General features: G+C 39.0%; 1 protein-coding gene and 1 pseudogene across 1 annotated transcript; both read right to left on the bottom strand.

The window, feature by feature from the left end:
- Positions 1-495: 495 nt before the first annotated feature.
- MRPS14 (mitochondrial ribosomal protein S14) lies at positions 496-27484 on the bottom strand. Its single transcript, XM_025921138.2, has 3 exons — positions 27379-27484; positions 16469-16627; positions 496-962 (listed from the first exon to the last, which is right to left on the bottom strand). Exons 1-3 carry the CDS (start codon positions 27421-27423, stop codon positions 780-782), a joined length of 387 nt encoding a protein of 128 aa, XP_025776923.1. The 5' UTR covers positions 27424-27484; the 3' UTR covers positions 496-779.
- Positions 9581-15576, bottom strand: LOC147572676 (swi5-dependent recombination DNA repair protein 1 homolog; annotated as a pseudogene).
- Positions 27485-27857: the final 373 nt, after the last annotated feature.

Genomic DNA, 27857 nt, shown 5'->3' with positions numbered 1-27857 from the left:
AGTTTTATCACTGGGCTGGTCACTGTTGAGCTACTGAACAAAACAACCTTTTGCTATCTTTACTCACTTCTGTTACAGATAAACAAGAATACAGAAAATATATACTATTCCAACAAAACTTTTCCTCTTTGGATAGATTTTCCGGGGCTTAAAGAGACATTTTGTTCTGAAGGCCACTGAAGATGGAGCAAGGAAATATTTAGTGCCTTTTGTTCAGCCATCACACAAAGCAGCCGAGCATTAGTTAGATCATCAAGAACATCGTCTCTACCTTCCGACATACCATTTCTCTAACAATGAGAAATGGTAAAGTGCTCTGCATGTCAGGGAAGCACAACCCAAGATTACAAGTTGTCACAGATGAGCTACTTGTCCATGAGTTGCATTAACTGTCAGATAAAATTGCTTTATGAAATAATGTACTTAAAAAATACAGAAACTTTTAGGATGTTATTAAAAGATTAAATGTGAAGGAAAAGGCAGGTATACAGAGAATATGTTCACAATATTTTTTATTACTGTACTCCTTGTACTATGCAGGGAGGCAGTATGTTTAATTTTTAAGTCCAAGAGAAGAGACAACTCACAGATGGCCAGAGTTCACTGACAATGAAACATCCAAATTTCTTAATTTAAAATTAAGAAGTAATTTAACAGTAGGCAGTATCAGGTAGACTAGACGACTCCTACATTGGACCTCTATAAAACCAGGGTTTTGTCTATTAGAAAAGTCTCTTCTTGCCAGACCTGGTTTCCCTGCTCAGTGGGTCTGGAGCTGATCACCACATTGCCCGCTGGATCCCCGACAGTTGCCCGTGGTCTGCTAAGTGACGGAAGACAATGCGACTAAGCCTCCAGCGCCGCTTTACACCACGCGGACGGGACGTCATAACACAGCGATTTCGGATTCTAACAGGACAGCTATCCCGGGGAAGGGCAGCGATTTCTCCATCAGCCACTTCCTAAGGGAAGTCACAACATTATTACACATATCACAGGCATCTATTTATTCTATATGCGTAAGTCAATGCTTGGAGTAGGGGAACAAAGGGCTAGATTCACTGATAGAGCCAGTTTGTCCAAAGAACCTTGGACACAGTAGTGAACCCTAAGCTTTGGCTAGAAACAGACCAGAAAAATGACAGAAATGTTTGGCATGCTCCCAATACAATTTTTAAAATTTTATAGAAATTTAACATAGGTACACAAAAATCTACAAACCGGAAGTGTAACAGCTCAGTAACTTTTAACAGAACATCTGAGTAATAAGGAACTAGAGTACCAAAAAAACCCATGATAGGTACCCCAGGCCCTGGCTGTGCCTCCTTTCAGACACTGAGCACAGACACTGTCAGCTAACAGCTCACCTGATTACTAACACCACAGATGAGCTTTTCTTACTCAGAATTTTATATAAATCTAACCATATAATAGGGATTCTTTTTTATTCATTTCTCTTTGGCTTCTTCCATTCAATAATATGCTTGTGAGATTCATCCATACTGTTTGATTTTCATTGTGGGACCATACATAATTTCTTTTCATCATACTGGAATTCACTTATCCATTCTATAGCTGATGGACATCTGGGTGGTTTCCAGTTTTGAGCTATCATGAATAGGGCAGCTGTATAAATTTTTCTTTCTCTGAATCTTATTTTTATTTCTATTGAAGTACAGTTGACACACGATGTCAGCTACAGGTGTATAACATGGTGATTCGATAAGTCTACACATTGTGCTGTGCCCACCACATGCGTGGCTACCAATTGTCACCACGCCACACTAAGGCAATGCCACTGACTATATTCCTCATGCTGTACCTTCCATCCCCGTGACTTATTCACCCTATAACAGGAAGCCTGTGCCTCCCACTCCCTCTCCTTCCTTGTGCCCATCTCTCCCCTCAGTTTGTTTTCTGTATTTATGGGTCTTTCTGTTTTTAGATCCCATGTATAAATGCAAGCATATGTAGCATTTTTCTTTCACTTAGCATATACTACTTTCTAAGTTCGTCCATGTTGTTGAAAATGACAAGATCTCATTGCTTTTTATAGCTAAGTAATATTTCACTGTGTACATATATATGTATACACACACACAACTTTATCCAATTTTCTGTCGATGGGCACTTAGGTTGCTTCTGTATCTTGGCTACTGTAAAAAATGCTGCAGTAAACACAGAGGTGCATGTACCTTTCTGAATTAGTGTTTTCGTTTCCCACGGGTAAACACCTAGTAGTGGAATTACTGAATCATATAGTTTTTTGGTTTTTTTAATTTTTTAATATTTGTTTTTGAGAGAGTGTGCGTGTGAGAGCAGGGGCAGCAGAGAAAGAAGGAAAGAGAAAGAACCCAGGTAGGCTCTGTGCTGACTGCATACAGCCCAGTCCTGGGCTCAGTCTCACAAAATGTGAGATCATGACCCAAGCTGAAATCAAGAGTCAGACACTTAACTGACTGAGCCACCCAGGCGCCCTGAATGAATCATACAGTATTTCTAATTTGAGCAACCTCCACACTGTCTTCCACAGTGGCTGCACCAAATTTATATTCCCACCAACAGTGCCTGAAGATTCCCTTTAACCCGCATCCTTGCCAACACTTATTTTTTTAATTCTAACCATTCTGACAAGTGTCAAGTGACATCTCATTGTAGCTTTGGCATTTCCTTATGATGAGTGACGTGGAACGTCTTTTCATGTGTCTGTTGGCCATCTGTCTTCTTCGGAAAAATGTCTATTCATAGGTCCTTTTTTTTTCTCTTTTTAATTGAATTATTTTTTGCTTTTTTGGGGTGTTGAGTTGTAGGAGTTCTTTATATATCTAGGGTACTAACCTATTATCATTTGCAAATATCTTCTATTCATTAGGTTGTCTTTTCATTTTGTTGATGTGCAAAAACTTTTATTGTGGTGTAGTCCCAATAATTTTTATTTATGCTTTTGTTTCCCTTGCCTAAGAAGACATATCTAGAAAAATGTTGCTATTGCTGATATCAAAGAAATTACTGCGTATATTTTCTTCCAGGAGTTTTATTTCAGGCCTCACATTGAGGTCTTTAACCCATTTTGAGTTTATTTTTGGGTATGGTTAAGTAAGTGGTCCAGTTTTCCAAAAGCATTTACTGAAGAGACAGTCTTTTCCCCACTGTATATGCTTGCTTCCTTTGTTGTAGATTAACTGAGTTTATTTCCTTTCCAGTGATCTATGTCTACTTCTGTGCCAGTAGAACACTGTTTTGATTATTATTGCTTTGCTGTTTATCTTGAAATCTGGGATTGGGATACCTCCAGCTTTGTTCTTTCTCAACATTACTTTGCCTACTGAGCTCGTAAGTGGTTCCATAAAAATTTTATTATTATCTGTTCTAGTTCTGTGAGAAGTGCTGGTGGTGTTTTGATAGGGATTGCACTGAATCTGTAGATTGCTTTGGGTAGTATGGACATTTAAACAATATTAATCCTTCCAATCCATGAGCATGGAATATGTTTCCATTTGTTTGTATCGTCTTTAATTTCTTTCATCAACGTTTTATAGTTTTTAGAGTACAGATCTTTCGACTTCTTGGTTTATTCCTATTTAATGTTTTGGGTGCAACTGTAAATGGGACTGTTTCTTTCTTTCTCTTTTTTTTTTAACGTTTTTATTCATTTTTGAGAGACAGAGACAGGGTGTGAGCAGGGGAGGGGCAGAGAGAGAGAGGGAGACACAGAATCTGAAGCAGGCTCCAGGCTCTGAGCTGTCAGCATAGAGACCGACGTGGGCTTGGACTCACAAACTACAAGATCATGACCTGGGCCAAAGTGGGCCGCTTAACTGGCTCCCAGGCGCCCTGGGACTGTTTTCTTAATGCCTCTTTCTGCTACTCTGTCATTAGTGTACAGAAATGCAACTAATTTCTGTGAATTAATTTTGTATCCTGAAACTTTACTGAATTCATTTATTACCTCTAATAAGTTTTTTGGTGAAGTCTTTAGGGTTTTCTATATATAATATCTTGTCACCTCCAAATAGTGACAGTTTAACCTCTTCCTTATCAATTTGGATGCTATCTAAAGCTAACTTTTGTCTGATTGCTGCGGCTAGGACTCCCGGTACCATGTAGAATAAAAGTGGCAAGAGTAGACATTCTTGTCTTGTTTCGGTTCTTTAAAGGAAAAGCCCTCAGTTTTTCACCACTATATACATTCTTGTTTAAGTCATTTAGAAAATATGTGAATGGATTTATTTCTGTTGTCTCCCCATGTTTTTTTCCCAGCTTTATTGAGATGTAATTGACATATAACATTGTGTTAACACATTTAATACATGTATACCTTGCAAAATAATTACTACAATAAGGCCTAATGAACACCTCCATCACCCGAAATAATTACCTTTTTTGGGGGGTGATGAGAACATATAACATTACTCTCTCTTAGTAAGTTTCAAGCATGTAACGCAGTATTGTTAACTATAATCACCATTTTATATGTTAGATTCTCACCACTTACTCAGTTTATAAACAGAAGTTTGTACACTTTGCCCAATATCTTCCCATTTCGCCTACCTCCCAGCCACTGGTAACCACCATTATAATCTATTCCTATGAGTTCAACTTATACCACATTATATATGTAAGTGAGATCAAACATTTGTCTTCCTCTGATTTAATGTAATGTTCCCAAGGTACGTTCAAGTTACTACAAAAGGAAAATCCTACTACATTGGGTGTGTGCACGCGCACCACATTTTCTTTGAATAAATATCTCCTTCATTTGCTGAGACGTAGGGTGTTTCCATGACTTGGCTACTGTGAATAATGCTGCAATATGTGTGGGGGTGCAGATACCTTCTCGAATTCATATTTTCATTTTCTTCACTCAGAAGTAGAACTGCTAGATCATATGGTTCTAATTTTAACTTTTTGAGGAAACTCCAGTTTCAATAATTAGTGCACCCTTTCTCAGACCTTTTGCCGTGCAGAAGCTGCTTACTTCTATGCAGTCCCACTCATTTATTTTTGCTTTTGTTGCTTATGCTTTTGATGTCATATCTAAAAAAATCACTGCCAATACCAATGTCAAGGAGCTCTTCCCTTATGTTTTCTTCTAGAAGTTTTACGGTTTCAGGTTTAAGTTTTCACCCATTTCGAGTTAATTATTGGGAGTGGTACAGGACGGAGGTCCAGTGTCATTCTTTTGCACATGAACATCCAGCTTCCCCAACACCATTTGTTAGAGAAACTACTCCTCCCCTACTGAGTTTTGGTTCGCTTGTTGGGAATCAACTGGATTGGGTTCTGGGCTCTTGCTTCTTTTCCACTGCTCTATGTGTTATGGAGTATCATACTATTTTGAGTACTATAGCTTTGTAATGAAGTTTTTTTCTTTAAAGATTTTTTTAAAGTAATCTCTATACCAAATGTGGAGCTTGAACACAGAACCCCAAGATCAAGAGTCGCATGCTCTAATGACTGAGCCAGCCAGGCGCTCCTGTAATAGCATTTTAAAAATTAGAAAGTGTGTAGGGGCACCTGGGTGGCTCAGTCCGTGAAGTGTCCAACTTTGCCTCAGGTCATGATCCCCTGGTTCATGAGTTTAAGCCCCACATTGGGCTCTGTGCTGACAGCATGCAGCCTGCTCTGGATCTGTCTCCTCTCTGCCCCTCCAACTCACACATGCACTCGCTTTTGAAAAAAAAAAAATGAATGTTAAAAAAGTCAGGTGGTGTGTAGGTCCTTTTACTACAAAAAAAAAAAAAAAAAAGAAAGCATGTGGCCTCCAGTTTCGTACTTCTCTCAGATTTGCTCTGGCTATTCAGGGGTCTTCTGTGATTCCATATGAATTTTAGAATTTTTTTGTTTTTAATTTCTGTGACAAAGGCCATTGGAATTTTTATAGGGATTGCAAAGAGTCTATAGATGGCTTTGTATAGTATGGACATTTTAATATTAATTCTTTTGATCCCTGAACACAGAATTATCTTTTCATTTAGGTCTTCTTCAATTTCCTTCATCAATGTCTTATAGTTTTCAGTGTACAGATCTGTCCCCTCTTTAAATTTATTCCTAAGTATTCTATTGATTTTGATGCTATTGTACATCAGCTTATATTATTTCCTTTTCAGATTTCTGATTTGAATACCTTTGAAAATTTTTTCTTGCCTGACTGCTCTGGCTATGACTTCCAGTACTATGTTGCATAAAAGAACCAAGAGTGGGCATCTTTTTCCTCTTCTTGATCTTAGAGGAAAAGCTTTCAGCTGTTCACCACTGAATATGATGTCAGCTATGGGCTTATTCTTTTGTCGCATGTTTCTTCCACATGCAGCTCTTTGTTGAGAGCTTTTATCATGAAATAATGTTGAATTCTGCCAAATGATTTTTCTGCATCTGTTGAGACAACCATATGATTTTTTTTTTTTTTTTTAGAGAGAGAGACAGAGACAGAGACAGAGCGAGAACAAGTTCAAGTAGGGGAGGGCAGAGGGAGAGAGAATCCTAAGCAGGCTCCACACCCAGTGCAGAACCCAACACGGGACTCAATCCCATGACCCTGAGATCATGTCCTGAGCCAAAATCAAGAGTCAGATGTTCAGCTGAGACACCCAGGTGCCCCGATCATGAGTTTTATATTTCATTCTATTAAGGTGGTATATTTATTGACTTGCATATGTTGAATCATCTGCATGCCAGGGACAAATCCCATTTGGTCATAGTGGATGATATTGTTAATATGTTATTGAATATGATTTGCTACTATTTTGTTGAGAATTTTTCGTCTATATTCTTCAGGGAAATTGGCCTGTAGTTTCTTTTTCTTATAGTGTCTTTATCTGGCTTTGTAATAGTATTATGCTGATCTGGTAACATAAATTTGCAAGTGTTCCCTTGTCTTTAATATTTTGGAAAAGTTTGAGAAGTATATTAATTTATCTTTAAATATTTGATGGAATTCACTCATAAAGCCATTTATGGGCTTTTCTTTGTTGAAAGGTTTTTGATCACTAATTCAATAGCCTTATTCATTATTGGTCAGTTCAGATTTTCTATTTCTCCTCCACTTAGTCTCGTTAGGTTGTATATTTCTAGGAATTTACCCATTTTGTCTAGGTTCTCCAATTTGCTGGCATTTAATGAATGGTTCATATCAGTTTCTTATGATACTTTGTATTCCTGTGATCTCAGATGTAATGTTTCCTTTTTCATTGCGATTTTGAGTTCTTGATCTTTTTTACTTAGTTTAGCTAAAGATTTGTCAATTTTGTTTATCTTTTCAAAATATCAGCTCTTAGTTTCATTGATCTTTAGTGTTTTCCTGGTCTCTCATTTATTTCTGCTTTGATCTTTATTATTTCCTTTCTTTCTTTTTTTTTTTTAAGTAAGCTCTACGCCCATTGTGGGGCTTGAGCTCACAACCCTGAGATCAAGAGTCACACGTTCTACCAACTGAGCCAACCGGTACCCCTGTGAGTTCCTTTCTTTTGCTAAGTTGGGCTTAAAGTTTACTCTTCTTTTTCTAGTTCCTTAAGGTATAAAGTTTGGTTATTCCCCATATGATTTATGAATCTTTAAAATCTGAAACCTCTGGGATGCAGAGCAAGTAAGAGGGAATGTGGTCTGAGGCTGGAGAATGAGGATAACAGAGCCCTGACATCTGTGGTAAAGATTCTGGCAGCTGGAGTAAGAAAGATGAAAGATCAGGTGAGATTTCCATTTTTATTTATTTTTAAGTTTTTAAATTTATTTTGAGAGAGTAAGACAGGGAGGAGCAGAGACAGAGAATCCCAAGCAGACTCCGCAGAGATCGATCTCACAAACCGTGAGATCGTGACCTGAGCCAAGAGCCCAACATGGGGCTCAATCTCACAAACTCTGAGATCATGACCTGAGCCAAGACTGACAGTTGGACACTTACCCGACTGAGCCACCCAGGCACCCTGAGATATACATTTTTAAGATCAATTGCAATGTAAAGAATGAATCTAGAAGGGCAAAAGTGGTCAAGATGGAGGAAAAAGATTACTGCAAAAGTTTGCATTAAGGATTTCTTAGAAGTTTATTCTTATATATGTGCGTGTTAGTGTGATTGTATTCATTTAAACCTGACAAGTATGATTGATCCTGTGCTAGACTGTTAAGAAAGCACAGTAATTATTCTAACATATTAAAAGTGCATAAATTAAATAAGAAAATGCATATAAAATCCACTAAATTGTCATAAACTATTAAGCATTAAGAATATTTCCTAGGTACTTTATTCTTTTTGGTGTAATTGTAAGTGGGATTGTTTTCTTAATTTCTTTTTTCTACTTCATTATTAGTGTATAAAAATGCAATAGATTTCTGTATATTAATTTTTTTTATCATGCACCTTTATTAAAATCATTGATCAGTAGTAACAGTTTTTTGGTGGAGTAATTTGGGTTTTCTATATATAGTATCGGGTCATCTGCAAATGGTGACAGTTTTACTTCTTCTTTACCAATTTCGATGGTTTAAGTTCTTTTTCTTGTTTGATTGTTGCAGTTGAATTCCAGTAGTATGTTGAATAAAAGTAGTGAGAGTGGACATCCTGGTCTTGTTCTGGAACTTAGTGGAAAAACTTCCAATTTTTCACCACTGAGTATGATGTTAATTGGGGGTTTTTCATATATGGCCTTTATTAATTTGAGGTATGTTCACTTTGCTGAGAGTTTTATTGTGAATGGCTAGTGCATTATGTCAAATGCATCTACTGAGATGATCATATGGTTTTTATCCTTTCTCTTGTTAGTGTACCTGATTTGATTTGCCAAAAGTGACCCACTCTTGCATCCCTGAAATAAATCTTTGTGAACGATCTTTTAATATATTTGCTGAAATTGCTTTGCTAATTTTTTTAAGGATGTTTTCCACCTGTGTTCATCAGAGATTTTGTAGTGTCTCTATCTGGTTTGGTACCAGGGTAACTGTGGCCATGTAGAATGAATTTGGAAGTTTTCCTTCCTCTTTTATTTACTACTGGAATAGTTTAAGAATAAACATTAAGTCTATTTTATTTATTTTTTTATTTTAGAGAGAGAGAGAGCACGAGCAGGGGAGAGGGGCAGAGGGGGAGGAAGAGTGGGGAGAGAGAATCTTAAGCAGGCTCCACACTCAGCACAGAGCCTGATGCTGGGCTTAAATCCCACAACCCTGGGATCGTGACCCATGCCGAAATCAAGAGTTGGATGCTCAACCGACTGAGTCACCCAGGCACCCCTTAACTCTTGTATACATGTTTGGTAGAGGTTATCTGTGAAGACATTTGGTTCTGGAATTTTGTTTGTTGGGAGTTTGATTACCAATTCAATTTCGTTACTAGTAACAGGTCTGTTCAAATGTTCTTTTATTTATATTTAAAAACAATTTTTTTTAAGTTTATTTATTTTGAGAGAGACAGGGACAGCACGAACAGGGGAGGGACAGTGAGAGAGGGAGAGAGAGAATCCTAAGCACAGAGCCAGATACAGGGCTCAAACTCACAAAACTGTGAGATTATGACCTGAGCTGAAACCAAGAGCCGGATGCTCAACTGACTGAGCCACCCAGACACCCCTATTTACTTTTTTAAAAATTTATTTATTTTGAGAGAGCACACATGCATACATGTGAGCTAGTGGGGGAAGGGAAGAAGAAAAGGAAGAGGGGGGGAGAGAGAGAGAGAGAGAATGAACCCAGGCAGGCTCTGCACTGTCAGCACATAGCCTGATGCAGGGCTCGAACTCATGAACCATGAAATCATGACCTGAGCCAAAGTCACACACTTAACTGAGCCACCTGGGCACCCCTGTTGAAATTTTCTACATCTTCCTGATTCAGGTTTGGGAAAATGTATGTTTCTAGGAATTCATCCATTTGTTCTAGATTGCCCAATTTGTTGACATATAATTTTTCAAATGTTCTCTCTAATCCTTTGTATTTCTGTGATGTCAGTTACTATTTCCTCTCCATTTTTTATTACATTCCTTATTTTTTCTTGATAAGTCTGGTTAAATGTCAATTTTGTTTATCTTTCCAAAGAATTAGCTCTATCACTGATCTTTTCTACTGTTATTTTTTTTTCTGTCTCTATTTCATTTATTTCTTCTGATCTTTATTATTTCCTTCCATCTACTAGCTCTGAGATTTGATCTTTTTCTAGTTTGTTAGGTTAGGTTGTTTGAGATTTTTCTTATTTCTTGAGGTAGGCCTGTAGGACTTTAAACCTCCCTCTTAGAAATGCTTTTGCCATGTCCTAAAGATTTTGGACTACAGTGTTTTTATTTTCATTTGTCTCCATGTATTTTTTTGACTTTCTCCTTGATTTCCTCCTGACTCACTTGTTGCTTAGTGTCATGTTGTTTAGCCTCCAAGTGTTTGTGTTTTTTCCAGATTTTTCTTTTGTAATTGATTTCTAGTCTCATACTGTTATGGTCAGAAAACATGTTTGATAGGATTTCAATCCTCTTACATTTACTGAGACTTGCTTTATGAACTTACATGTGATCTATCCTGGAGAATGTTCCATGTGTACTTGAAAAGAATGTGTATTCTGTTTTCAGATGGAATGTTCTATATATATATCTGTTAGGTCTGTCTAATGTGATAAAGCCTCAGTTTCTTGTTGATTTTCTGTCTGGCTGATCTATCCACTGAAATAAGTGAGGTGTGAAAGCTCCCTACTATTATTGTTTTACTGTCGATTTCTCCCTTTGTATCTATTAATATTTGCTTTATGTACTTATGTGCTCCTATGTTGGGTACATAAATATTTATAATTGTTATATCCTCTTGTAGGATTGATCCCTTTTTCATTATGTAATGCCTTTTTTTTTTTGTCTCTTGCTACAGTCTTTGTTTTAAAGTCTTTTTTTTTTTAATTTTGGACATATGAACAAGTTTAATTACCTGCTATACCATCCAGATGGAAATATGTGATACTTGGAAATAATGTTCATAAACTCAGGAGACATGCAGGCATTTTTAGACCACTAAACCCAAAGGTATTAAAACAGACTTCAAGGAATGTCCAAATTATTTTTTAAAACATGATCTAAATTTTTTTCACATTTCTTTAAATGTCCAGTTTTCTTTGGAAAATTTATCCACAATCCTAAATTTTCATTTTATTTATTTTTTAAAGTTTATTCATTTTGAGAGAGAGAAAGCACACGAGCAGTTGGAGGGGCAGAGAGAGAGTAGAGAGAGAATCCTAAGTAGGCTCCACGCTGTAAGCACGGACCCCGACACGGGGCTTAATCTCCCAAACCGTGAACACAACCTGAGCTGAACTCAAGAGTCAGATACTTAACCAACTGAGCCACCAAAGTGCCCCCTAAATTTTCATTTTAGAGCCTACTTTGTATTTATATAACAGAGTGCCCTAAACTGATGTTCATCGAGATACCTTTCTTTAAGCCCTAATGGTTTCTACCTTCCTTTTAAAATGTGTTAGGTATCTCTTAAATTGTTATTCTCAAAAATATTCTGGAGAAAAAATTATTAAACACTGACAAATTCTTCATTTCTGTTACAGGGTAGCAATTGATCATCTAACCCACAGGGGTCTATCAGCTTTGTAAGGTTGGGTTTCTTGTTCTCCTCAGACATAGCTGACTGCAACTCAAAGCCACAGCTGGCTCCAGCTTCTCCACTTCTGTATTAACTGTCACTGAGACATGTCAGTCTTTGATCTGTACATTTTGACCAGTTTTGGCCTCCAGAGAAGGTCTTCTTTCTTCTCAATTGGCTTCACCAATTTTGCTTTTTTCTTCACACTTAATCCTTATTTGAGAAGATCCTCATCCACAGCAACACTTTGCAGATCACTGCATGACTATCAATTTAGATTCACATGCACTGATGTTGTTTTGTTTTGTTTTTAAAGATTTTATTTTTTTTAAAGTAATCCCTATACCCAACGTGGGGCTCAAACTCACAAGCCCAAGATCAAGAGTCATATGCTCTACCAACTGAGACAGCCAGGTGCCCCTGAATTGATATTCTTGAAGGTATTTTTCAAATATGCGCTTTCTTCAAATTTATTGTCTATGTATTTAAATTTTTTTTTTGAAATTCAAACAGTTTTCTTCTGTTGAAGATGTTGGTTTCTCTGAAGAAGTCTGATCATTTTCTTCATTCTCTACTTTAGGATGTTTTACCAAACTGTAACAGGAATCAAATGAAGATCTAGTTTTCCTTAATCATTCTCTAAGTGTTACACTCATAGGTTGTTTACCTGAACTACTTGTATGTGGAGATGGTGGGCTGGCACAATCCTGTGGAGTGCTAGGGGTGGGCTTTCCATCTTGACAATGAAATCTTGGTTCACCTCTCCCTCTGCCATCCCCACAGTGCAGAAAATGCACCTAAAGCATTGCTACCCTGGCTTTTTTTGTTTTGCACTTCTATTTGCACGGAATGTGTTTCTGCATCCCATCACCTTCAGTTTGTATACATCTTTAGGTCTTGACGTCAGTCTCTTGTAGGCAGTGTACAGATGGGTCTTTTTTTTTTAATCCACTCCGTCATCCTGTATCTTTTGATTGGAGCATTTAGTCCACTCACATTTAAAGTAATTACTGATATATATGCAGTTATTAGCAGTTTGTCGTGTCCTTATTGTTTTTGTAGTTTTTGTCTATTTTTTTTTCCTTCTTTTGTTCTTTTCGCTTGGGGTTTGAGGTCTTTCTTTCGTGTTATGCTTGGATTTTTGTCTCTATTTTTTGTGTATTTACTATAACTTCTTCATTTGTGGTTACCACAGGGTTATATATAACATTTTAAGTGTTTAACAGTCTGTATTATGTTGCTGTACCTTAAATTCAAACATACACTAAAAGCACTAAATTAACCCCATCCATGTTTTATGTATATGATGTTATATTTTACATCTTCTTATTTTGTTTATCCTTAGACTAATTTTTGTAGATAAAACAGATTTTTACTACTTTAGCATTTTAATTCCCATATTGGCTTCCTAAGTGATTAATGTACTACTTCTAGTATGGTTGCCAATTTAACCAAGGAGGTGAAAAACCTATCCTCTGAAAACTGGAAGATACTGACGATGACACAAACAAATGGAAAGATATCCCATAGTCATGGATTAGAAGAATTAATATTGTTTAAATGTCCATACTACTCAAAGCAATCTCTAGATTCAATGCAATCCCTATCAAAATACCAACAGTATTTTTCAAAGAACTAAAACAAGCAATACAAAAGTTTGCTTAGAACCACACAAGACCCTGAATAGCCAAAGCAAACTGGAGAAACAACAAGGCTGGAGGTATCACAAACCCAGATTTCAAGATATACTACAAAGCTGTAACAATCAAACAGCATGGTATCAGCACAAAAACAGACACGCTAGGTCAATGGGATAGGACTAGAGAGCCCAGAAATAAATCCACACTCATATGGTTAATTAATCTATAACAAGGTGGTAAGGATGTACACAATGAGGAAAAGATAGTCTTTTCAATAAATGTGATTGGGAAAACTGAAGTGCTACCTGCCAAAGAATGAAACTGGACCACATTCTTACACTCCACATAAAAATAAACTTGATATGGATTAAAGACCTAAATGTGAGAAACTGCAACCACGTAACTCCTAGAAAACATAGATAGTAATCTCTTGGACATTGGCTTTAGCAATATTTTTCTAGTTATATCTCCTCAGGCAAGAGAAACAAAAACACAATAAACTATTGGGACTACACCAAAATAAAAACCTTTTGTACATTAAAGGAAACCATCAACGAAACAAAAAGGCAGCCTACTGAATGAGAGAAGACATCTCCCAATACATCTGATAAGGGGTTAACATCCAAAAACATATAAAGAACTTATACAACTCAATACCAAAAAAGCACATAATTCAGTTAAAAAATAGGCAGAAGGCTTGAATAGACATTTTTTCAAAGAAGACATAGATGGCCAACAGACAAATAAAAAGATGCTCAACATCGCTAACCATCAAAATCAAAACCACAATGAGACATTACCTTACAACTTTCAGAATGGGTAGAATTAAATAGTGGCATGCATATAGAGAAAAGGGAAATCTCCTGCAGTGGGAATGTAAATTGGTGCAGACACCGTGGGAAACAGTATGAAGTCTCCTCAAAAAATAAAAAATAGAAAACAGTACAACCTAGTAATCCACTACAGGGTATCTGTCCAAAGAAACAAAAACACTAATTTGAAACAATATATGCACCCCTATGATTATAGGATTATTTACAATAGTCAAGATATGTAAGCAACCCAAGTGTCCAATGCTAGATGAATGGATAGAGAAGATGTGTATGTATACACAATGGGATATTACTCAGCCTTAAAAAGCAATGAGATCCTGCCATTCGTAACAATACAGATAGACTTACAGGTTATTATACTAAGTGAAATAAGTAAAACAGAAAGACAAATGCCATATGATTTCACTTATATGCGAAATCTAAAAAAACAATTGAACAAACTACTAAAATAGAAATTCACCCACAAAAATGAAAACCGGTGATTGTCAGAGGGCAGATAGGTGGGTATATAGGCAAAAGGGGTGAAGGAAAATAGAAAGAGCAGGCTTCAGCTATGGAATGAGTAAGTCACAGGGAGGAAAGGTACAGACTGCATAAGAATACAGTCAATGTATCATAAATAGCGTTATATGGTGCCAGATGGTAACTACACTAGTGGTGACGACAGCAATGCATAGAGTTGTCAAATCACTAGGTTGTACACCTGAAACTAACAGAACAGTGTGCATGAGCTATACTTCAATTAAAGAACAAAAAAAGGAAAGTACAGCATGGGGAATACAGTGAATAATATTGCAATAATGTTGCATGGTGATTACACTTATGGCTGAGCATGATGTACAGAATTTTTGAATCAATGTGTTAGTTACCTGAAACTAGTAACATTAAATGTTACTTTAATGTTATTTAAATGTTATTTTAAAATTAAAGGTATATACTTCCAGTTATAAAAGAAGTATGTCACAGAGATAGGGAATATAGTCAAAATATTGTGTAACATTGTATGGTGACAATGACTACACTTATCATTATCATTGTACACAGAGTAATATACAGAATTAGCAAATCAAATATATATGTTGCACCGCTGAAAAAAAACTATTTCCTAATCTCCAAGAGCTTGTGCATGTGTTGCCATTATGAAATATTTAGTGAATTCTATACACTGACAATTAAGCCAATGAATGGTAGATAGTATGTGCTATAAAGTGGACTGGAGGGGAGACCAGGCTGGAAGTCAAGTTTCGTGGAGGCTGTCCTAGAAGAGCTATGAATTATGTATGTATGTACGTACCTATCATATATATACACTTATATACCTCTCCTTGTTCCCAAAAAAGATTTAAGTCAGTTTACAAATGAGGAAATTGGGGCACAGGGACAATGAGACAATAGTGTGCACTGTGAAAAGCCTGTAAGTCTGTTAGAGACAGACCTCTGGGACAGAAGTTTGATCTGTATGCTACTTGGTAGGCAACACAGAGCCAGGATCAGTTCCTACAATTCACAGAGTCCTTGAACAGCTATTGCTGGTTCTCATACCAGAGCCATTCCTTGGGGCGGGGTGGGGGGGGGGGGGATCTTCATAAATAACATCCTCCACAACATCTTAAGTTTTTCTCAGAGGCCTCCTCTTACGACTCCCTAAATGTAAGCAAGTAGCTTAATGCCGTATGGTAAAAGCCGTAACCGAATGGTTCAGGACACTCAGTCTTCTGCTGATCTGGCTAATCTGGACAAGATTAAAAAGAATTAATGGTAATGAGTGGCCTGTATATTATTCAGCCAGCTTCTATAAGTATTTTTTTTCTTTTCCTCTGAGCTTTTGATAGTCTGAGTAGCCTTGAGTTTGAGTTCAGGTTCTCAACAAGACTCATGAATGCAGGTATGCTGTGTCACCAGCTAGGTGCAGGACCCATATGCTTCAGGAGGCCAAACACGGTTGGCATCCTCTTATTCAAGCTAAGGAGTATGAGAAGAAAGTAAACCAGATGGAAAACCACCTCAGCACACAGAGGTGGGCGAAGGAGTTCAGAGAGGCAGGCACCCATTGCCCTGGGTGAGGAACAGCTTAGGCCACATATGAGGCACATGGCCTCAATCGTCAGCACAGCCTCCCAATGCCTGGAGAGTGTTGAAAGAGTGGGAAGAAGTCGGGGAGAGACCTTAGGCCAAAATAACTGTCCAATTTCTGTGTGATTACCATTCACCAGTACTGTCTAAGGATCATCTAATAAACAGTTAAAAGGCTAGTTAGGAATGAAAAGTTCTCTTTAATCTGAAATTCACCAGAATAACTTCAAGGGTATTAATTTATGTTGACTGGGAGAATTTGATCATATCCTCCAGAAATTATATTGTTACTAAGTTACAACAGTATCAACAGTGCTTTTTGAGAATGATCTTGTGGCACATTGGGACGCATCTTAATTAGCTCACCTGAAGATCTTTTGGCAAAATGGTATTCTTCCTGAGAGAATTGATTCGAAGCCTCTCATCTGCATACTCGTAGGCAATTTTTCGTCTCTTCACATCACGCAGCATTTTCCAGTCTACATAATAACCTCGAACTTGACCTGAAGCTGAGGAAGGAACCATCTAAAATACAAGGAACAAGGTGAAGGACAGTGAGACCCAGGCTCTGCCAGTGTCTCCCATTCTGTGATCCCTTTTACTATTTATGACCTAATAGCTTTTTTCTAATAATTTTGGATCATTTTAATAACTTAAATAGACTTAATTCAAAATAAATAACTTTTACAAATGTCCATTAAGCCAAAATGGTGGTAATTAATAATGCCAATAAGGTGTGTTGGAAAGTGAAACATTTTCTTAGATTTTTATTATAACTGTTTGACCTTTACTTAGGTTAATAGTGGTTCAAAAACCAAAAAAATGTAAAAAGAAAAAGCAGGGTGGACTCTCTCCTACCTCATCCCTTACCTGACCAATGATGACCCCTCCACTTCCAAAGGTACCCACTGTCCCACTGTTACAAGATCCCGTATCCTTCCAGAGATCTTTGCCTATACAAATACATATACACCCCCGTCCCATGTTTCATGCCCTTACTCTTTTTTTCTCATTTAACAATGTATCTTGGAGAGCTTTCATATCCATAAGTTAAAAAGCTTCTCCTTTTCTTTAGGTTGTATATTCCACTGCATGGATGCGACATGCATGTGTCGAGAGTCAGACGCTCAACCCACTGAGCGACCCAGGCACCTCTAATTTTTGTTCTTTTATCTTGTCAAAGGAGTCCCTAAAACTAGCCATTCTACTAATAAGGCAATTGAGAGCTCTTTATGATTTTTTTCCCCAAATGTAGCCAATTTAAAGGCTTCATTGTCTGGCCATTAACAAGTCGGGTCTTATTAATTTTAATATCGACTCCTATCAGTAAGCCTTTTTATGGCTTAACCAAAGATACTCTCACATGCACACTCTCTCTAAATAAACTTAAAAAAAAAATTAGGCTTAAGACAAATAAGTGTCCACATCCAATGAAAATACCCCCCCCCTTTTTTAAGCTTATTTTGGAGCTTTCTGAGCAGGGGCAGAGAGAGAGAGAGAGAGAGAGAGAGAGAGGGAGGGAGAGAGGGAGGGAGGGAGGGAGGGAGGGAGGGAGGGAGGAAGAGGAGGGTCGGGGAGGGGGAGGATCCTAAGCAAGCTCTGCACCATCAGCACAGAACCTGGTTCAGGGCTCAAACCCACAAAACTGTGAGATCATGACCTGAGCCGAAAGCAAGAGTCAGATGCTTAACCAACTGAGCCACCTGGGCATCCCAAAATTTCCCCTTCTTTTTTTTTTTTTTTTTTAAATTTTTTTTTTTTCAATGTTTATTTATTTTTGGGACAGAGAGAGACAGAGCATGAACGGGGGAGGGGCAGAGAGAGAGGGAGACACAGAATCGGAAACAGGCTCCAGGCTCTGAGCCATCAGCCCAGAGCCTGACGCGGGGCTCGAACTCATGGACCGCGAGATCGTGACCTGGTTGAAGTCGGACGCTTAACCGACTGCGCCACCCAGGCGCCCCCAAAATTTCCCCTTCTTAAAATCCAGCCCCGTCTGTTTTAACTTCCTCTTCCCTACAAGATTCAGAGAGAGTACTCCAGCCTAATCTCTAGGTTCTAAGTATATCAACTATTCTTGTAAACGCCGAAAGCAGAAAGTGATTTTAGCGGAAGTCTGAGAAACAAACCGTAGGGCCTGGTTTACTATGATCAATCCCGGCCAGCCTCAGGCGTTTTCATGCATGACCTTTGCAAGTGTATCCTAGACACCCCCCACCGCCCACCAGAGAATTCCTGTCTGTGGAACAGCAGCACACGTTTTAAAGTATAAAGCTAATACTTTATACTAACAGAAGGATTATAGATGTCAAGGTTGAACCGTATAACCAGAAAGAAGGCTTCTGTTAAAATGCTTTATTTTATACAGACTTTACAAAGACAACCATCTTTTGATTCTCATTTTCATTAAAAATCTCCCTGATATAAATAAGTAAATCTACTTAAAAACGTGAACCAGGGGCGCCTGGGTGGCGCAGTCAGTTAAGCGTCCGACTTCAGCCAGGTCACGATCTCGCGGTCCGTGAGTTTGAGCCCCGCATCAGGCTCTTGGGCTGATGGCTCAGAGCCTGGAGCCTGTTTCCGATTCTGTGTCTCCCTCTCTCTCTGCCCCTCCCCTGTTCATGCTCTGTCTCTCTCTGTCCCAAAAATAAATAAAAAATGTTGAAAAAAAAATTTAAAAAAAATAAAATAAAATAAAAACGTGAACCAGTTCCTTGATATTCAGGCTGTAACCCAGTTCTCTGGAGAAAAACGGTCTTTGTCTTACAAATCTCTCCAAAACCAGAAAGTCAAAACCCACCTTTCACAATCCTAAAACCTCGCCTATTCTCAAAATGTGCATATTATAAAAGACGAGGATATTGAAACAAAATTGTCCTGTCCTTAAGAAAAAAGGTAAATTTTAAATTGCAATTATCCTGAAGCTCTCATAAAAATTTTTTTTTACATTCTCTGTCCCTTGAAATGATTAAATCTTATCACATCTCTGAAATGGAAGCGCAGCCCACAATCACCTGAGACTAAAGGAAAAAAAAAGTGGTGGAAAAAGGCCCTTCTATTTTTTTGTTTAAGTAGGCTTCACAAGCTCTACTGAGCCAGCCAGGCGCCCCTTTTAAAATACAAACTGCCGAAAGGGTTCTCAAGACCAGACTCCAGCCCCTTTGATAACAGACAGATACGCTCCAAATCTCCACCTTGAAGAAAACTGGATACTTTTTCTGTAAATTTTCTACCCACCCTCTTCTCTAGGACCTAAGAGCCATTCTTTAAAATGCAAAACTTTAGGGGGAAGTTTTCATTCCCCCCCCCCAAAAATAAATAAATACAAGGAGGTATTTGGAAATATCAGTCAAAACAAAAGCTATAAATTTTTGTTTATATCTCATCTATGTATTTGTGTCCATCTATGTTGTAAATATGAGATATTTTCTCTAACTCCAAATGATACTGCTAAAGGAGCAGTAAAGGAGCTCTATTTAGTTGGTTTGAAGGCAAATGGTTGGAAAATTTGGGCATCCTAAAACTCTCAGAAAGCTAGAATTTAACCCAAATGTTTTTCAAATCCATGGGATCTGAAAACAGATGTGATATGAAAACTAGTTTAGGGGTGTCTGGGTGGCTCAGTCAGTTAAGCATCCGACTTCCGCTCAGGTCACGATCTCATGATTCTTGAGTTCAAGCCCCACATCAGACTCTTGAGTTCAAGCCCCGCATCTGTGCTGACAGCTCAGAGCCTGGACCCTGCTTCGGATTCTGTGTCTCCCTCTCTCTCTTTGCTCCTCCTCAAAAATAAACAAACATTAAAAAAAAGTTTAAAAACAGACAAATCTTCAGTTATCACCATTAAATATAAAACTTTTATTCTACCTATCGCTTACAACATCGGCCACCAAAAAATAATAGCTTAGGGATAATGGCAGACTTTGTTTAATGTTTAATCAAGTTTTGGTAGGTAATTTAAACATAATTGCTTAACAAATAAAAAGTTTTAGGTAACCTTTTTTTTTTTTTTTAATTTTTTTTTTTCAACGTTTATTTTATTTTTGGGACAGAGAGAGACAGAGCATGAACGGGGGAGGGGCAGAGAGAGAGGGAGACACAGAATCGGAAACAGGCTCCAGGCTCTGAGCCATCAGCCCAGAGCCTGACGCGGGGCTCGAACTCACGGACCGCGAGATCGTGACCTGGCTGAAGTCAGACGCTTAACCGACTGCGCCACCCAGGCGCCCCTTAGGTAACCTTTTAAAATAGCGTCCAAATCTTTTTAGTAACTTGAAACCTTCAAGTTTTGCTAAGTTAAATGACGAGTTAAGATAAATTCATTAAATATCTAGATCCTTTCCAAATAGGACAAAATACTAAAACATTACTAAACACAGGTTCATCTTTTGATTACAGAGAAACTAAAAGATATTTAGGTGTGTTAATGCTACATTAAAATATTTAGGGGCACCTGGGTGGCTCAGTCGGTTAAGTGTCTGACTTCAGCTCAGGTCATGATCTCACGGCTCATTTGTGAGTTTGAGCCCTGAATCAGAGTCTCTGCTGTCAGCACAGAGCCTGCTTCAGATCTTCTGTCGCCTCTCTCTCTACCTCCTCCCCACCCACTCTCCCTCTCTCTTTTTCAAATTTTTTTAAAAATTTCAAAAAGACATACATATGTTTCTAGAAATTATAAAATGTATTCATAAATTTGCAAATTTAAGGAATACTGGTTACCAGACCATTCACAATTGCTTACTTCTTACTTTTCACTAGAAATTAGTTCCTAAGTTAGAAATTCAAATTAATATATGTAATTAAAACTACTAAAAATAAGGGAAACATCTCCATATGCCAAGGAAGTAGGATATGTTTTCACTAAAAGTATGAGAATTAGAGATGAATTTTTGTTAAGGGGTAAACAAATTAAAAACACATGATAAAACAGAAATGTAGGGGGAAAAAGTTATAGGTTTGTTGAAAAGAAGTCTTTGAAAAGGAATATTAATGTGTGATCAAGCTGGTTAAGATTAAAATGAAATTATTTTATAAAATGAGTTTTAAGGGACACCTGGGTGGCTCAGTCTGTTAAGTGACTCTTGATTTTGGCTCAGGTCATGATCTCAGGGTTCCTGAGTTCGAGCCCCACCTAGGGCTGGGGTCAGTGGGGCTCTGCTCAGGATTCTCTCTCCCCCTGTCTCTGACCCTCCTCCGCTCAAGTGCCCGTGTACACACTCTCTCTCAAATAAACAAACTTTAAAAATAAACAAATGAAGTCTTTGACCTGGAATATTCTGAAAGATTTGTTAATATATAAATGGGGGGGGAGGAGCTGGGGGGAAATATGTAAAAATAAGTAAAATATGGGAAGCATTGTCAAATAAGTAATACTAAGTCTTTACGTTGTATTTGTAAGAGTGTGGCACATGTAGATAAAGTGGCATTTTGGAAACATTCTTAGAGAAAAACAGTTCTTGAGCCCCACTGGAAAAGACCTTACCTAGTACTCCTGACCACTGACGCTACAGCAAAACTAAAACGTATTAAGTCTTGGGTACACAACACACAGCTTAAAAAAAAAAAAAAAAGCTCCACCTGACCCCAGGTCCCTACAGATGCTGCAGACCTCTAAATCAAATTGACAAGAAAGAGAAGTGGCTGGTATTGAGGTAGACTGCTTCAGTCCAAGATGACAGATCGACTTCACACTAAAAATCCATAATCCATCCTCCTTTTCCTTTACTCTGGCACTGGCCTGGAAAGATTAATGTCCCCAGCTGTATCTCCCAGGCTGTTGCCAAGAGGGCACAACCTCTTTAACTTCAGGCTTAGCTAAAATCTAAGTGTATGGAGTTAAGTGGGCTCTTAACTTTTCACAAGCAAAATAAGACATCTCATCAGTCGATTCCCCTGAATTTACGCTGTTGAGTTAAAAAGGGCCTATTCATGACTCAGAATTCATTCCTTTGACAGGTCCCTATTTCTCTGGTTAGAGATATACATAAATGAGGCTGTGATCAAGAACTGCTCCTTAATTCTTAGAATTATTGCAAAATCTGTTGCTAAAGCAATAGCAGCCCAATAAAGATCCTTAGATTCTCGAGTCAAAGCTGTCCTTAATAATAAAATAGCTCTTGATTATCTTTTATCTGAGCAAGATGTCTGTGCTTATGGCCACCACCTGCTATGCTTAGATTAACACTTCTGGGGAAGCTGATACTCAATTACATAAGATCACAGAACAAGTCACTTGGCTTAAAAAGGTAGCTCTTTGCATGGGGTCTTTCTTTGAATTAGTTAATTTTGATTGGTTTGGGTCTTGGGAACCATAGCTCTATAGTACACTCCATATATTGAAATTACCTTGCTTCTAGTAATCATAATTAACTTCTGTGGTGCGTTGTATTCTCTTAAAAGCTTTAAATGCATGTTCACAGCTGTTAACCACCAAGCAAATGATTTCCCTAAGACCTGAAACATCTGGGGGCGCCTGGCTGGCTCAGTTGGTGGAGTGTGCAACTCTTGACCTTGGGGTGGTGAGTTTCAGCCCATGTTGGGTATAGAGATTACTTTAAAAAATTTTTTAAAGGACTTGAAACATCTAAGGAACAAAGAAAATGACATTTAAAAAATTGTGAACCTGGGGTGCCTGGGTGGCGCAGTCGGTTAAGCGTCCGACTTCAGCCAGGTCACGATCTCGCAGTCCGTGAGTTCGAGCCCCGCGTCAGGCTCTGGGCTGATGGCTCAGAGCCTGGAGCCTGTTTCCGATTCTGTGTCTCCCTCTCTCTCTGCCCCTCCCCCGTTCATGCTCTGTCTCTCTGTCCCAAAAATAAAATAAACGTTGAAAAAAAAAAATTAAAAAAAAATAAAAAATAAAAAATTGTGAACCTGAAGCCATGACTTGTGAATATCCCAGAGATTAAGCCATAACCATATGGACAGGCCACACAAGGGAATAACAAAAACTGCGAGAACTTGAGGTTGGTAACTGAGAGTGGCGTTAATGCCTTTAATTTTGATCACATTTCTGTTAAGCTGAGAATTAGATCAAAAGGGGGTAACTGTAAAATAGAAAACCACAGACCGAAAATGGCATCACTTAGCCCTAGTCTCTAATCTAATTGCAGTTTCAACCTCCCCCAGAAAAGCAGTCTTAACTAGTCAGTCAAGAATGTTCTGATGGGTGCCAATGAGTGCCACATGGGCCCTCCATCCCCACCCCAAAGGAAGATGACATCATCTGCACAAGGCCCAGTGCTCTTTCCCCCTAAGGGAAGGTGATCTTACCTTTTCTTTTGCCGATAACTTTCTTGCCCCACCATCCTTCCTATAAAAAAATCTTCATTTTGTACAAGTCCTAAGAGCTTCCCTCTACTTGTTAGATGGGATGGTGCCTGATTCAAGATTACTTAATAAAGTCAATTAGACCTTCAAATTTACTCACCTACAGTTTGCTTAACATAGTGCAGGCATAGATTGTACAAGCCACTAGAAACTCAAGACTATCCCAAACCAGAGTAAATGCTATATGTTAATTAAATTTTAGCTACAGAAAGTAATGATGGCTTCCAATAAGAGCTGTTTATAGAAGAAATATATGTACAGAATAATAAAGAATATAAAAGTGAAAATGAGACTACTGGAAAACAAACATTTTTTCAATCTATTAATAAAAGATAAACTGAATGCCTTCAGTGCTGAAATTCTCATGGAGAAAGACAACAATTCTCCAATCACCTTTGGAAATAAACACAAATGGAATTTCAATATTGATTTGACATAACTGAGTCAAACGAATACCATGGTCACTGGGGCTGGGCTGGAAACAAGTGTCCTGGAAAAGGGACCTTCAGTAAGGCTCTGAAGGGACAGAATTTTTATACAGCTGGGGGGGTGGGGGGAAGGGAGAAAAGGTGAAGTTTGTCCAAACCAAAATAGAAAATGAATAAGATATATTCATAAGACAAGCGGAGATCATTTTGGCTGAAAGAAACAATTTATGTTGAGGGGCATCACAAAGTTTGCTTTTACCTACGAAACTGAAAGTTAAGGAGACTTAGAACTCAAAATTAAACATTCTCCTTCAATTCTTTTCCAAACTATTTCTAATCAACTTCCTCTCTACCATCTCCTAACAGGTTTCTATTTATTTTAAAACCTCTCATTTTTTTTTATTTTAATGTTTATTTTTGAGATAATGCAAGAGACAGAGGGGCAGACAGAGGGAGACACAGAATCTGAAGCGGGCTCCAGGCTCTGAGCTGTCAGCACAGAGCCCGACGTGGGGCTCGAACTCACGAACCCTGAGATCATGACCTGAGCCGAAGTCAGACACTTAACCGAGCCACTCAGATGCCCCTAAAACATCTCTCATTTTAAAACATGTCTCGTTACTCATCGTATAATTTTTTTCTGACTATAAATACACTCTTAAAACATTTATTGGTCGGTTACATTATTTCTTCTGTGAATGTTTTATGTCCTTTGGCTACATTTCTATTATATTATCAATATTTTCTTATTGGTTTCTACCAATGCTGTATATATGAAGACTGCAATCTACTCTGTTCTATACACTTTCCTGTCCCCTTCTCACCCCTTGTCACCTCCCAAAATGCCTCCACTGGGCCCTCTTCAATTCATGCTGTATGGTCATCAATATCTTCTAAATCCTCAACTTCTCTTACCATCTTCAGATTTTTGCTCTAGCTGAATCTTGAATCCCTCCTGATAGCCTCCCCTATAGTTTTTTTTTTTTTTTTTTCCTCTCCCACGACTGGGTGTAGAGGTGTGAGGGAAGTGTACTGCTCGCTCTTCAGGGCAGCTCCCAAACCTTCCTTCTTGAAAGGAAGCTGTGACTTTAATGCTTTTGGGTTATACCTCCCACCACCCCTCACTCCTGCACTCAACTACCACTTTCATTTTTAAATGAATCTAGATCCTGGCTCACTGTTACTCTCTGCAATATTATTATTTTTCAAGTAGGCTCCAATGAGGGGCTTGAATTCATGACCCTGAGATCATGACCTGAGCTGAAATCAAGAATAAGATGCTCAGGGGCACCTGCGTGGCTCAGTTGGTTGAGCATCCAGCTTCCACTCCGGTCATGATCTCGCAGATGGGGAGTTCGAGCCCTGCATCAGGCTCTCTCTCCTGTCAGCACAGAGCCGGCTTCGGATCCTCTGTCCGCCACCCCCCCCCCCCCCGCCCGCCCCTCCCCTGCTCCTCTTTCTCTTAAAAATAAACATTAAAAAAAAAAAAAGAATCAGATGCTCTCTGATATTCTTGTCCTAATTCCTGGTGAGCCAATATACATGAAATTATCCCCTGATCTCTCTGTTCCTCGAACCCCTCTCCTCCAGTGACTTTTGTACTAACTTCCTTGCCGAGTCTTTTATCACCATTAAGTGCAAGCCTTCTATCATCTCAGTTTTGTGTATCTCATTCTCTATTGCTTATTTCTAGCTTGTTCCTTCAAACACCCCAATAACAATTCCTGTGAGGTTTTTAATTCATTGATCCTCCACCTTTTCTTTTTTATTAAAAAAAAATTTTTTTTAACATTTATTTTTGAGACAGAGACAGAGCATGAACGGGGGAGGGCCAGAGAGAGAGGGAGACACAGAATCTGACACGGGGCTGGAACTCACAGAGCGCGAGATCATGACCTGAGCCGAAGTCGGACGCTTAACCGACTGAGCCACCCAGGCGCCCCGAGCCTACCACCTTTTCACTGTCAGGTCTTGATTTCCTTTCTCCCCTTACCCAGCCTGAATTCCATAGCGTGTAAATACAATGTTGTTTTTCATACATCTTCAACTCTCTGGCCCCTCTGTAACATCACTATACTTGCTCCAATTCTTGTTACTAGTTTTCCTGTCTACTCCTATTTCACGCCATTTCTTCTTTCCTTAAATCCCTAACACCTGCTCCCACATCCTCACATGCCACTGATGACTTCTCTTTATAGAATTAGAAGCAATCAGAAATATCCATAAATATCTGTTACATCTACCCACTTACCAGAATCTGTAATCATATGCTGTATATTCCCTCCTGTTATTAAAGATCCATTCTAAGATAGTAGCCGCTAACCACATATTCTACCGAACACTTGAAATGCAGTAACTAGTGCAACTGGAGAACATTAATTCCTAATTTAATTCATTAAACATTTAAACTGAAGCAGCTGTAAATATCAAACAACTTTATTGTTTTGGTAGGGCTACATTTTCCATGTTAATAGCGGAAGATCTGGCATCCAAACAAATGTGCCGGAAGTAAAATTCAAACTGGATTTTGAAGATCTGGTATGAAAAAGAATGCAAATATCTCATAAGTCATTTTCATAGATTACATATGGAAGTAATATTCTGGATACGCTGGCTTCAAATATTTTATTAAAATTTTCATGTTTCTTTTTGCCTTGTTAACATAGCCACTAGAATGTTTTAAGTTACACATGTAGTTGGCATTATAGTTCTATTGGACAATGCTACCGCAGGTGATGAACTGTCCATGTTCCTTAGACCAAATAATGGAACAGGGACCCATCACCTTCTACCTACACAAGGGCACAGCTCCAGCAATTCTTCCCTCTCAATTTTTCCCAGGCTACAGGATCTTCCGCTTTAACACAAAAACCTGCAGTTAACTTCTGTTACGTGAAAAAACAAAGACACAAAACACTCTTAACCCACCTGTCCTTCCAGCTACTGACCCATTTTTCGGCTCCCCTTTGGCAAAACATCTGCAAAGGTTCGTCGATACTCGTAGTCTCCCAATTTCTTTCCTCATTCTCTCTTGAACGCTTTGGCCCCTACCACGCCATTAAAACTGCTATGATGGAGGCCCCAACCTCCACACTGCTAAAACCAATAGCCAGTTATCTCCCCCTTTTAATTGGTCTGGCAACTCTGAGCAGAGGGCTGACCACTCTGCTCCCAGAAATTCTGTCACCTGCCTCTGGGCCACGACACTCTCCAAGCTTTCCCTCTCCCTCGCTGAACGCCCAAGTCTTTGCTCGACTCTCCTTGCTTGACGTTGGGAATCCCTCGGGCCTCAATCCACGGACTCCTACTCTTTTCCACCTGCACTAACTTCTTACAAATAGGCGGCAACCTGCAGCTTTCAATGCCTGTCAGTTATAGGCTTACGAACACCAAATCTGCAGTTCGGACCTCCCCTGAGACGGGTCCACACTGGGCACTGCAGTTGGTGGAGTAGTAGGGGACCCGCGGGTTTGGGGATTCAGTGGGAAGGAGGAGGCATGGGGCTAAGGGCACAGGCCTGACCTGCCGGACCGTCCGCAGCAGAGAACCCAGCATGGAAGCCGCCATGTTACCCGCCACAAACGCCGAGACGCCGCAGTTTTATTGACTACCGAATACGGCGCGGACGCGAGGGGCGGGGCCCGGGGCGGGGGGCGTGTCTTTAGGCTACCTCTGGAGGGTTTATTGGCTTCGCGTTCTCGCGGTATTTCAAGGAACGTGGGGCAGATTAGAAACCCGGGAGGGAGCGCAGATTTGATACTGATGGTGTAGTGCTGCGCTACGGGCTCGTGGCAGCCTTTCCTTCAACTTTATATACTGTTGCGCTACCTTCGTTCTTACCCACCTACTTTCCTCCGCTCCCCACACCCTCCAGCACATCGTCGTCAGTTTCTCTTCTCCTGAATCTTTCCCTGTCTCGCTCAATCTGCTTCTCCTATATCCTCCATCCAGTTTAGGGTACTATTTGCCATAAACCTGGAACTATTGCCAACTCCTTCTCT

This window comes from Puma concolor, chromosome E4, assembly GCF_028749965.1.
Source record: "Puma concolor isolate L17-30 chromosome E4, mPumCon1.1.hap2, whole genome shotgun sequence".
Classification (NCBI taxonomy): Eukaryota; Metazoa; Chordata; class Mammalia; order Carnivora; family Felidae; genus Puma; species Puma concolor.
The sequence above is the reverse complement of the archived record's forward strand: the minus strand, read 5'-3'. Positions and strand labels throughout refer to the sequence as shown.

What these genes read in the sequence shown, in the direction of transcription:
- MRPS14 (XM_025921138.2), bottom strand. Translation starts at nt 27,423, where the DNA reads ATGGCGGCTTCCATGCTGGGTTCTCTGCTGCGGACGGTCCGGCAG. An exon ending in TGCTGCGGACGGTCCGGCAG is followed by an intron (nt 16,628 to 27,378) that starts GTCAGGCCTGTG and finishes CTTGTATTTTAG; the next exon opens with ATGGTTCCTTCCTCAGCTTC. An exon ending in TTTTGCCAAAAGATCTTCAG is followed by an intron (nt 963 to 16,468) that starts GTGAGCTAATTA and finishes GACTTCCCTTAG; the next exon opens with GAAGTGGCTGATGGAGAAAT.